Here is an 11,544-nt window from a genome sequence, read left to right on the forward strand (position 1 = left end):
GGTTAGGATTTAATGTCAGCTGATATTGTATGGATGTTGAATTACACGTTTACTAGTGTTTTAAAGGTTTGTTTACAAGTAGTATCTGTAGAGAAAGGGATGCAACATTCTTTAAATTATGATCATTTTTCCTCTATCTGGGTGACGTGAAGATGCCAACATGATGCGTGCTTCTTTGAAAAGAAGCAACACAAACAAGATGTTACTGTTGAAAAGACTTCCAGGCTAATTCAGTATTTTGTTTTAGTTGTAGATAGTCTACAGAATTATCCTTTAAGCTTCCCTGACTGCTCCCCATGTCAGAAATGTGTAAATCTGTTTCTTTGGCTCCTTCATCATAGTTTTTTATGAGCCAATTAATTATTTGTTAGTTGTTCCCTTGGTTGTTAATTATTTCTGCCTCAAGTGCACCCCTACTGCACGTAAATATTTGTATAACTTAAATTCCAATCAGCGCTATTCAAACTACATCACCATCTGTGTCTCTTTGTCAAGCAAAACTCTCATATCTCCATCTAAACACCCAGCTTTTCAGCCATTTCCCCCCCATGCTTGCAGTTTTCTTGGAGACTAATGTTCTATCTTTAAGTGTGTTTTTAAATGTTTGTGTCATGGTTCCAGGCCACACATCCTCAACATGAAAGACAACTGTTAAATACACCACTTGCTCGAAACAGCTATCACAACTTCTTGTTTAGAGAGAACGTCTCTGGTTAATTTATTCATTAACTGTTCCAGAGCGAGGCCCTGAATCAACACCATCGGCCCCTTTGAAGCATCACAAATGAATGTTGTAGTGGAGATACAAGGCATTTGACACTTATTACGTATTTTTAGAAAGTCTTACAATAGCCTTGAAATGTTTTATTTTTAGTACGGTCCAATCAAACAGTGTGCAGTGATGTACAGTAGGTTGCTGAAGTAGAAAAACAATTTAATTTTCCATTTTTACATGAAGCAATACATTATTTCATTCTGATGACGCCAACAAAGCCACAAAGCCACAAAGCCACAAAGCCAATGATCTATCATGAAAGGTCAATGGGTTTGGGTGTGAGTTTTGAGGTCAAGAGAAGTGCAGGAAGTCAGTTGATGTTTAGAATAATTTTTAATACAAAATTTGGTTTTGCAGCTCAGCCAGAGAATAACAACTAACGTAGCAGCGGCGAACTGTGGCCTGCGGCGAGCTGCCATGCAATGCCTATGGAGAGCTGCAGAGGCCAATGCAAGCTCAGCACTTTGCGTCCGTACAAATGAAGTCAGTACAGTTTCATGTACAGCAAATGTGCTTTCTTTAGGCGCTAATCAGAACAGGAAGTCCACTCAGAAAAGAAAGTATTCACACTGAAAGAAGTTCTTTAATTTTTCTAATTCTTTCATTTTTAGGTGTATTCGTTTGAGCAAAAGACGTCACTGCACACATTTTCTCATCACGCACTGTCCCGATAAAACAGGACAGACTGTAGGATATATTTACATTTGACACAGATCTCAAGCCTTCTCATTGAAGGGTAGAGTACTTCCATCACCGTGTTTAAAGTTGTCCGTTGTCTGTTCGCTACAGTGTTAATAGTAGAACACCACATACAATATGTTCCCGTGGAATCCTACAGCACTGCTGTCTTTCTTAGGACCTTTCATATTGATTTATAACTTGCATTTTTCAAAGTTTTTTTCTAGGAATTGAAATTGCCTCATAGGTCACAAAACTTTTTTTTTAAAGGGTATTAATATCCTGCAATTCAGGTAAAAACCAAACATTTCTACTACTGGAACAACAAGGGTTCACCGGGACTGCACTAACAACATATTTTACAGTCTTGTCAACAGTAATTGTTTGTGGGTTATTTTGCAAGAAATATAGCAATTTGATTGGTCAATGCAATGCTTCCCTCCAGAGGAATCCCATAAAGCTTGTCTTGCTTGATGCTGGTGACAGTACAAAGTCCTGCAGGATCAATGTTGTATTTAAAGAACATCCCCTTTGGTACAAATATCCTATAAAAGGGTGATTAAATACTCTGAAACAGGACTACATCGTGGTGTATTGTGGCCTCTAGGACATTCTCAGGCTGAGCATCTGTTGGCACAAACATCTAAGTTGTAGACATTTCTGGCACACTTATATAGTATCTAGTAGCAGCAGACATGTAGCAGTTAGTTTAAAAATGGCTCATTTCAATCTTAGGTCTTATGTTATCCATCATCCTTAAAAAAGGCAATACTTTTTATTTAAGTGTTATGTTAACAGTCAGTTTCCTCACATGGAGGATACTCTGGAACCATCTTTTGTTTGACAGCCATCAGGTCTGTGCCATTCAATTATTAGAACTTTGGTTGGTGCGTCTTTTTAGCTGCCGTCAACACAGATCTCCACATTTTACAGGCTGTTTATCTTTTTGACCCTCATCACAGGTTGCAGTGTTATTTTTTTGGTGGTATATTTCACAATATTACACAAGATAAAAAGCAAAATGTATGTAGCAATATGTTTTTCTACTTCCCTATACCTTGTTAATCATCTTGCAACTTCTTAGATTCATCTTTGGCCCCCTTTGGGAAGCCCTGATCACCAGCTGACACTTAAGAAAGGACAAACATCAAATGATCATGAAAACAATAAAATGCGTAGTCAGAATAGCTTCTCCACAACATTGAGAGAGTACAATTGTCACATATTATAAATCAGGAAAGACTAAATCATTTTTGAGATATAGGCTTTCAGGTTGCACCGTAAAGATCTTAGCAGCTTGGTCTGGCACCATAGTTCAGTTCCAAAATAATAAATAATAAAAGGTAAAGAAGGCTGGAACCTAAAAAAGATTGGGCTGTTGTTCACTTTGGTACTTTCATCAGTAGTTGTGATTAGTTTGATCAGATACATTTATGTGGCCACCAGAGTGTTTTCGGGCCGATCACCGAGTGGAGCAACGGAGAAGTTTTTTTTAACTCTATTACTTTCAACGGGAGGAAACATTCAGTCACACTCGTCAGCCTGTCTGAGGCTGAGATGCAGCTGACAACCGTTGAATGCGACAGGTGTGCTTCTATCTTTAATATACCGTTTAACACATCTCTCTCCTCTCTGTCTTCCTCTCTATGTGATGATAACATCACCCGAAAGCCATTTGTATGGTATGAGATGTAAAGACAAACTAGATGTTGTTCTTGCTTTTCTTTTGTGATTATCATGACTGTGCCATTGTTAACTCCCTGGTTTGTTGATTTTTAGTTCCGTCAACACATGAGCTGATATTGTGTTATTGGTAATATTTTAATATGTAGATATTGTCAACTTCACTTCTACATTAGTTTTCATTGTGAATGTATACCATTGTTGTGCTCCACAAGAGGTTTTGGATCTTCTCTGTTTTGAATGCTCTTCTGTGCCCCTGCTCATATCCACTGGCAAAACACTCTCCATAAATTCTACGCCAGGAAATGGAGCCGTGCCATGTCGGCACCGAGCCCAGAAAAGAGTACAGTTCAGCGGTCCGTAAACTTTTCAGCTCACAGCCCCCGAAGTGAGCCGATTCCTTTACTTAAAATGCTGCAGGCATGAATGTGCAGAACCATGAACTATGGCAGCAAAGGATTTTCACACGGTAATGACCGTAGAAGATAGATACGTAGCAGGAATAGTTCACTTTTTAAAGAAATTTTGTACCCATAAACAGAATCATGCGTTCCAAAGAGATGCAGAATTAGAGGGAAAAAGGTAAGAACAAAAGCTTGTGTTAGTCTAGTAGACCGTTTGTATTTTGTTCTTCAGTTTGTAACTTACAATGTGGATGAGAACTTCCCACCAATGATCAAAATCAATGCCAGCTTTCTTTTTTGATTATTTTGGCAAACTGGGTGAATCTACAGCATCGCTGTTGCAGTCCCACTTGGCGATTAAGGCTCAGATGCTGGGTGTGTTTAAGAAATCTTCCACAGAGCAGCTTTAATTAATAATTAGAAGGAGAATTAAATTCAGCAATTACAGTGTTCACACTTCCTCTGTAAAAAGAGATATTTATGAAATTGACTAACTGCCCTCGGTTGCTTCTTCTCAGTTAGTTGCGGTACAAATTCAAGTTAACAAGGACATATAATACTCGTAGTAAAAAGTCCATAACACAAAACCAATACTGCGGTGACACCTCTTTGCTACTAGTCTCTGTACACAATAATAATCCAAAAAAATGGTAGAAATAGGACTAAGCATGTCCCAGCTGTCATGTGAGGGTGCTTACACTCAACATACAGTAAGAACTTATTCCTGTTACTATACACAAGGTATGACATTAACATCAAATGACATTTTTATGTGCATACAGTTAAAGCTGTGCTTTGAAACTCTGAGCAGAGAATCTAATCTCTGTGGGACGGGCTTGAAAGCACCAATGAGGCACCGGCTATCATCTGCTCTTTCTCTTCTTACGCCCAAATCAGATTTCTATTCTGAGCCTCACCCAAGATTAATAGCCCGAGAGACATCAGATCCTGCGTCTCTGTAATTAGTGTCTGTGATCCCATAGAACTCAATAATAGCTTAACAGGTGAAAAGCATGATAGCCTACTTGCCAATGTTGGTAACGAAAGTACTGAAATGATCAGTGTCTCGGGGTATTTTACCAGGCCACACAATCTTGATTAAGAAGATTATCGTAAATTGTTTGTGTTTAATGTTTAATAAATACCAACTAAGAATGTTTTTTTTCCTTATAAATGTTTCATATTATAGAGAAATACTGATTTATCAAGCAAAAATGCCCACAAATTGCAGGAATCAGCCTCTCGATTGCAAGGAATTACTGCTTCTGTCTGTTTTCACTGGAAATTAATTGTCTTTGGGTTTTGGGCTATTTGTCAGAAGACACAAGGAATTTGAAGACTTTACCTTTGGGGGTCTAATAAGTCTTGATGGACATTTATTTAATACTTTTTATCAGTTGTTAAATTGATAATGACTTGGTGTGAAAGGGATATGGCTTGGGATGGTGTCACCGAATATAAGAACGTACAAGAGAAAAGTAGGTCATCCTGAAAGCTCCGAGTTTTAACCATGATCCACTCCTCCGTTTGCTTTTGTCTGGATAGTGACTGTTTCACAAGCTATTGTGTGACGTAACACACAACAGGGATAAAACTGAGCCACGATCAGCCCAGAGGAGACTGTCACACATTGTGTGAAATCCAAAGCACAAGGTGCATAGTTTGAACAGAGACTATTATGTGCTGCAACCAAACGACACAATGGAGATCATGGTTCTCCGTACTTCCTCTCTGGCGTGTTGGCTTCCATCCTATCACCGACTATAGTTCCTTACATCATTTCCTAAAAACGCTTGTGTGTTCATAAGAGAGCAAGCAGCCTGATAACAAAACATCTGATCTTGATTGATCCATAAATAGTTTTTACAAGTAAGTAGTGGTCGTGTCTTGAATAGAAGAAGAAATGTTTTGGCACATTCAACACAGTGATATTGACCCCCAAAAAAAGCATCTTCAAAAGATATAAACTCATATCAGGTATGATAGATCATCAGAGCGAGCCCTTTTGACCTCTGGATCGATGTGGTGATCCATTTGTGTACAAATTTTACATGTCAGTTGAGATTTTATCATAACTTGTCCACTTGTTGTCACGCTTGTCCAATGAAGGAAACTCAACGTTTAGACGCGGTGAAAAACAGTGTCACTGTGACGACCAGGGACCAAGGTGTGTACATTTGGTGTTTTAGCCACATGGCCCGCCTGACCTCCAAGAACTCCTCCATTCTTTGTTTGTGAGGGCAAGTTTTCATTGGCTCAATCCAAAAATACAAGACACTGGCTACTGAGTTAGAAAGTTTCAACTCGTGATGGTAGGCGAGTACAAAGTCAGTGTGTAGCACCACCGACTTTTGTAACAATGTCATGTGCAAATGATTGTTTAGTGGGCTAGCAATCAGCTTTGAATGCACCAAGGTAGCAACCATCATTACAATTGTTGTACAGTAGTTACACTGTACAGCACTTTACAAATAGTCCACTGCAGCAGCCACAATTCAGACAATATAAATCTTTCACCACTGAGTTCAACCTTTCCTAAATTTTTCCCAATTCCAAGAAAAAGAAAAGATTTAAGCTTCTTCAGTGTTCCTTCATATGCATCCATTTCATCCCGCCTCCTCTCACCTCAGCGATCATTGTACAAATTTGAGGAAATAACCATTTTGGCAGAGTGGTGGCTGTGTGCCACAGTCTAAACCCCTCTGGCATTTTCCCTGGCTGTCTCTGTTGATCTCTGCAGCATCGCTGATACTGAACTTTACATATCAGTGTCTGGCTTCTCCACCAGTTTCAGAGCCTCATGCATGCCAGCCGCTGACAGCTTCCGATTGATGTTCCGGTAGCGGCACCGCAGGAGGTTACTGTATGTGGTCCTCAGATCACGGTTGAAAAATGCATAAATAAAGGGATTAATCAGGGAGTTGGCGTATCCCAGCCACAACAGAGTTCTTTCCAGCCAGAGCGGCACGCAGCTGCACTCCACACCGCAGACGAATGGCCTGGCAGTGGACACCAAGAAGAATGGCAGCCAGCAGAAGGTAAAGGCGCCGACCACGATGCCCAGAGTGGCGGCAGCCTTCTGCTCCCGTTTGAAGATGGACTGGTTTTTCCTCTTCCGGCGTTGGTGGTGTTCACCGGTCTTGAGGAGGCGCGAGACACGCGTGCTGCACTCCTCCTCCACCTCACGCTGGAGCTTCAACGCCGCTGCCACGCAGTCCAAGCTCTCCTCCTCTTCCTCGGCTTCCTGCTCAGCCTCTGTCCCTTCAACACTTCCTGTTTCTCCTGATACCGCTGGCCGGTGGGCCTCTTGCCCTCTTCTTCCCCCTCGAGGAGCCGCGCGCGCACCGCGCTCCCCTTCCCTGGGGAAGCAGGTGATGTTGTGCTTGGCGGCGCTGAGTTTGGCCGCACGGTAGATGCGGTTGTACATGATCAACATCACTGACATGGGGATGTAGAACGCAACAGCTGTGGAGTAGACGGTGTAGCCGAAGTCCTGACTGATGAGGCAGACTCTGCCGTCATTGACATTCTGTGCCCAGCCGAAAAGAGGAGGGAGGGTGATGGAGGCTGAGAGGAGCCACACTGACAGCACCATCTTGGCCATGCAGCAGCCGGTTTGCCGGACAGGATACGTCAGGGGTTTTGTGATACCCAGATACCTACAGAGAAATATATGTCCAGATAAATGATTTCAAAAACAGGCAAACAAATTTCATCTGATTATTTTTTCCCATTTTTATCAGTTTTACTCCAACACAAAGGTATTTTCTTGCATTTTTTTTTTTACCCGTATGTGATGCACCATCCACCTTTAACAAGGTGCCATTGAGCAAGGTGCTTAACAGCAATCTGTTGTTGCCATATGCAGCCCCCAGGTTGGAAACTGTTCCAAGCTGCCGAGAAAGACCATGTGTGATCAGCAAACCTTTCAGTTTTAAATAAAGCTTATATGTCTACATGTCTGAGCCATGTGCCACTATTATACAGCTTAAAACAATACGTTTACATACTTGATTTAACCCACCAGCCCACAGCAGACATGCAGGTGTGTTAAAGAAACGAAGATAGGAATCATTTATTACAATAATTTTGACTTCAGATTTTTGCGCAGTTTTAGTAATTTACTGTGTATTGCTCCTGGATTTATTCAACTCCCACTTTGACCCTTTTTATTCGATTCAAATGGGGTGTTCAGATAACAGGAACCTGGTGCAGAGTGGACAACGAACCGAGCCAAAAATGTCACAGGTTTAATCCTTACCAATTTTGTCCAAGTGCCCTTGAGAAACACCCTCAGCCACAGTGAACCTCCGCGCTTTGAACTCCCTATGCAAACCCCACGTTTCAGGACTGAGCAACACATATATTTTTAGACTGGGTAAAGACATTTTTGTAAGAACATGGTGTGTGGGATTAAAGAAAATGTTTCTGCTTCTGACAAAATCTACCTGCGGAGAGTTTGGTTCCAAAACTGCGATGCGTAAAAGTTGAATAAATTAATGATATAAAATACGGGTAGCCTACTAATGAACAAAGTTTTTTACATCTGCCTCGTTGTCTTTTCTGCCTTGTCTGAATACTGATCAAGTCGCTTTATATAGTGTGATTGTTTGACATATCGTTTCCCTGCATTTAGAATACAAAACTTTACTCTATTAAAAAGCATAAAATAAGTTGTTCTCACCTATCAATGCTGATTACGCACAGACTCATGATGGACGCGGTGCAGCACATCACATCCATGGCGATGAAAACGTTACAGAAGAACTGTCCGAATATCCACTGACCACCAATTAGATCCGTGATACTGACGAACGGCATCACGGCCAGGGCCACTGACAGGTCCGCCACGGCAAGCGAAACGATCAGATAGTTGGACGGCTGGCGCAGCTTTTTGACAAAGCACACGGAGATGACCACCAGCAAGTTCCCGCAAATGGTGGACAGTGTGAGCATGGTGAGGATCCCGCCAATCAGGATTTTCTCGGCCCAGCCGTAGCTCAGGATCTGCTCGCCGCATCGGGTCCCGTTCGTCTCCATGACCTGCGGCTGACTGGTGGTGGATGGAGACGTCGTTGCTGCTGCCACTGCCGCTGCTGCTGCTGCTTCTGCAGCGCCTTGTGCAATCTTTAGCAGCCGGGGCGCAAGATCCTCCAAGATCATCATGTTGGTGGAGCTCCCGGGATCTCCGCCACCAAGTCTATCGTCTATCATGTACGACGACCTCATGTTGCCACTACCGACGGTTCCGTTACTCGCTCCCGCAACAACCATTCTGCTGCCTTCTGTTCCTTTTTATCCATTGACTTGGAGACCCGTCCGGTGGTGACATAGATGCGCACGGATGTGCCAGTGTTGGTGTGAGAAATTAGTAATTCCTTTCCACAGCCCCCGTCAGGGTAAACTACTCTGACATGCTCTCTTTCCCTCATAGAGCCTCAACGCCTTAATTCTTCTATTTAAATACATACTCGTCATTACGCACGTGGCACACTGCAGGCAAATTCCCCAAATACTTAACCTATAAAATACGATTTTCTTGTTGACCACTCTGCCAACCACGCTACTTGTCATCCTCATGTGTAGAAAGATATACACTTAAAAACTGCAGTGCGTGCCTATACATCTCACAGAAGTTGGCATGTGACGTCAAAAAACATGTTGGATAGCCTATAGGCTGCCGAGGAGCCAATCTAAAAAACGTGCAAAAAATGATCCACAATCTGTTTTGCCTTTTTGGAGTTCATTCTCCTGAATGTCTAGGACAAACTGTGTCCATGGATGAGCGTGCGTAATTGCGCAGAATTATTTGTATTTTGGTATCGTCTGTGTTTCTAAGCATTTCACCCTCTACACACACTCACGCGCGCGCACATAATCACACCCTACAGAGAAACAAACCTGAGATTACACAGAACGTGAATGGACAACAAATGATGGTGTGAAAGAGTGGGCTGTCGCCGGACATTTAAGAACATTGCTACTATTATACAACTAATCCATCCAAGAAAAGAGCATTCTGACATATTTTAGATGATAACACTATAATCTCATAGGGCTTTATGTTTTATTTGTTCCAGAGTTAACTTTTTTTTATCACTTTAAAGAGAAACGACACAGGATGATAAAGTTACTTTATCGTGAAGACAGGTTCAATCTTATTATTTGTTGGTTCTTATGTAACCAATGTGAGCTGAGGTGAAGTGATTTTCATTTTTGTTAGTTCAAGCGGAAGCATTAAATTATAAGTGTTAGACAAGAGGTGCATTCTACCTTCATCTCACTTCTGAAACTTATGAAATGTGTGTTGCTGGAGGTGAGAGCAGGAACCCAAACTGCTCCCCAAGCCTTTTCATCATTTTTCAATCTGAGCCCAATTATTGTACTATAACCTCATACGTGGGTATGATACTAATGCTGCGGATAGACACGGATAGTAGCGGCATCAAGCGGTCATAAGGCGCTACTGCATGTTGTTGCTGCTGGCTATTTCTACACTATAGTACAGGAATTGGTTTTTTTTCTCAGTATGATATCATGTGTTTGTATATTAACGTACAATTTTAGTTTTTAAAATTGTACAATGTAATGTATTTGCATTTCTCTTATGATGCCAAATGACCTTTAAACATGACTTATCTTTGAGAAATGTGGTTCTCAGTCTGGGATTCGGCACCTTGTAGAGGACATCGAGGAGTTGCACGGGGCCCCAGGAAAATATGGTTAAATTTCACTTTATTTTGATCAACTGGAAGTTGTTTCTTCAAGGCGACCCTCTAGCTTCACCCTAAATGAATGGTTTCAAGCCTTTTTGGCTTGTGCACCCTCACAATAAAGCAATATCTACATATCACCCCTTTATTGAAATTAAAGTTACTCAGATTGTTTAATTTGAAGGATAAAGGTGTAGTTTAGACTGAAGTATCATGTTATTATAACAGGACAACGTGAGGTCATAAAGTTTAAGATATAGTCTGTGACACAACAACGTATGAGAGATCCTGTCTCGTAAAAGTGAAATCTATGTTCATTGATGAGTTTAACAGGTGATATTGTTGCTTTTGCCCTACAAAGTCACATTTAATCATGGTCGCAACAAAAATAGTGCTTTATGCAAACAAGACACTTCATTAAACAGGTCAAAGTTTTTGAAAGGACGTCTAACTTCAAACCTCTATTTCGACCCACAGCATCAGCACATGTATGCAGTGTAAACCACCAAAGGCTACAGATTCACCTGAGGTCGGTGCTCCTGCTGATTTGACACCATACTATAACCCTTATTTATGCAGCTCCGTTTCATTTCCTGAGCAATGGACACAAATCCCTGCATATATACCAATTTGCTGTCAAAGCATCAAAAACTGCTCACATCAGCTCAATTTCATGAACAAGACGACAATAATTATGGTATTATTTGAGCAACATGATGAATTGGTGTATTAGGAGCGGGTCACCAAACCTCCAGCTTTGTGGAAACTTTAGCCCTGACCTTGAGCGCTCTCCTGGTGTTATTATTTTTTAGTACAGTCAGCAACTTTAAAATAGTTTGCTGATAGTTTTTGACAGTGTTTGCTCTGAAACGGAGGCCGATGAGTCAAAAAGTCCCCGTTGGGAAATTGCAAACTTTGGAACAAACACTTATGGCCCTGACAAACCCATCCAACACCTCTTGGATGGACTGAGGTAATGTGTTCATATGGAGGTTATCGATCTCAAGTTTCTCTATCTGTGGCTTGCAGACAGGAAAAGAAGCAGACTCATAAGACAACACAAATCACCAAATTTAGGATATCATAAAGCATATGTTGAGAGGTTATCAACAGTTCACCTTATACCCAAAAGAATGGATGAATGAGGGTGCAGTTCTTTTTTAAAAATCATGGTTGGACAACTGCGTGAAAACCTGCCAGTGTTACAGTCATGTTCATCGCTCTCAACTCTTTGAATCAGTTTATTATTTGACTGTATTTTATGCAGTTTTTCGGCACCTGGGATTTAATA

At 41.3% G+C, this 11,544-nt stretch overlaps 1 protein-coding gene across 1 annotated transcript; it reads right to left on the reverse strand.

The window, feature by feature from the left end:
- Window positions 1-1,338: 1,338 nt before the first annotated feature.
- On the reverse strand, window positions 1,339-9,104 carry LOC116379098 (5-hydroxytryptamine receptor 7). The gene is made up of 2 exons (XM_031841016.1): window positions 8,225-9,104; window positions 1,339-7,199 (listed from the first exon to the last, which is right to left on the reverse strand). The coding sequence occupies exons 1-2, from the start codon at window positions 8,812-8,814 to the stop codon at window positions 6,299-6,301; spliced, it is 1,491 nt and encodes a 496-aa protein (XP_031696876.1). The 5' UTR covers window positions 8,815-9,104; the 3' UTR covers window positions 1,339-6,298.
- Between the last annotated feature and the right edge of the window lie 2,440 nt (window positions 9,105-11,544).

This window comes from Anarrhichthys ocellatus, unplaced genomic scaffold (genome assembly GCF_004355925.1).
Source record: "Anarrhichthys ocellatus isolate YVR2014 unplaced genomic scaffold, GSC_Weel_1.0 scaffold3, whole genome shotgun sequence".
Taxonomy (NCBI): Eukaryota; Metazoa; Chordata; class Actinopteri; order Perciformes; family Anarhichadidae; genus Anarrhichthys; species Anarrhichthys ocellatus.

Bases quoted from the DNA above. Each gene is read 5' to 3' on its own strand.
- LOC116379098 (XM_031841016.1), bottom strand. From the start codon at position 8,814: ATGGTTGTTGCGGGAGCGAGTAACGGAACCGTCGGTAGTGGCAACATG. The intron at 7,200-8,224 runs GTGAGAACAACT...ATTTCTCTGTAG, and splicing joins TGCGTAATCAGCATTGATAG to GTATCTGGGTATCACAAAAC.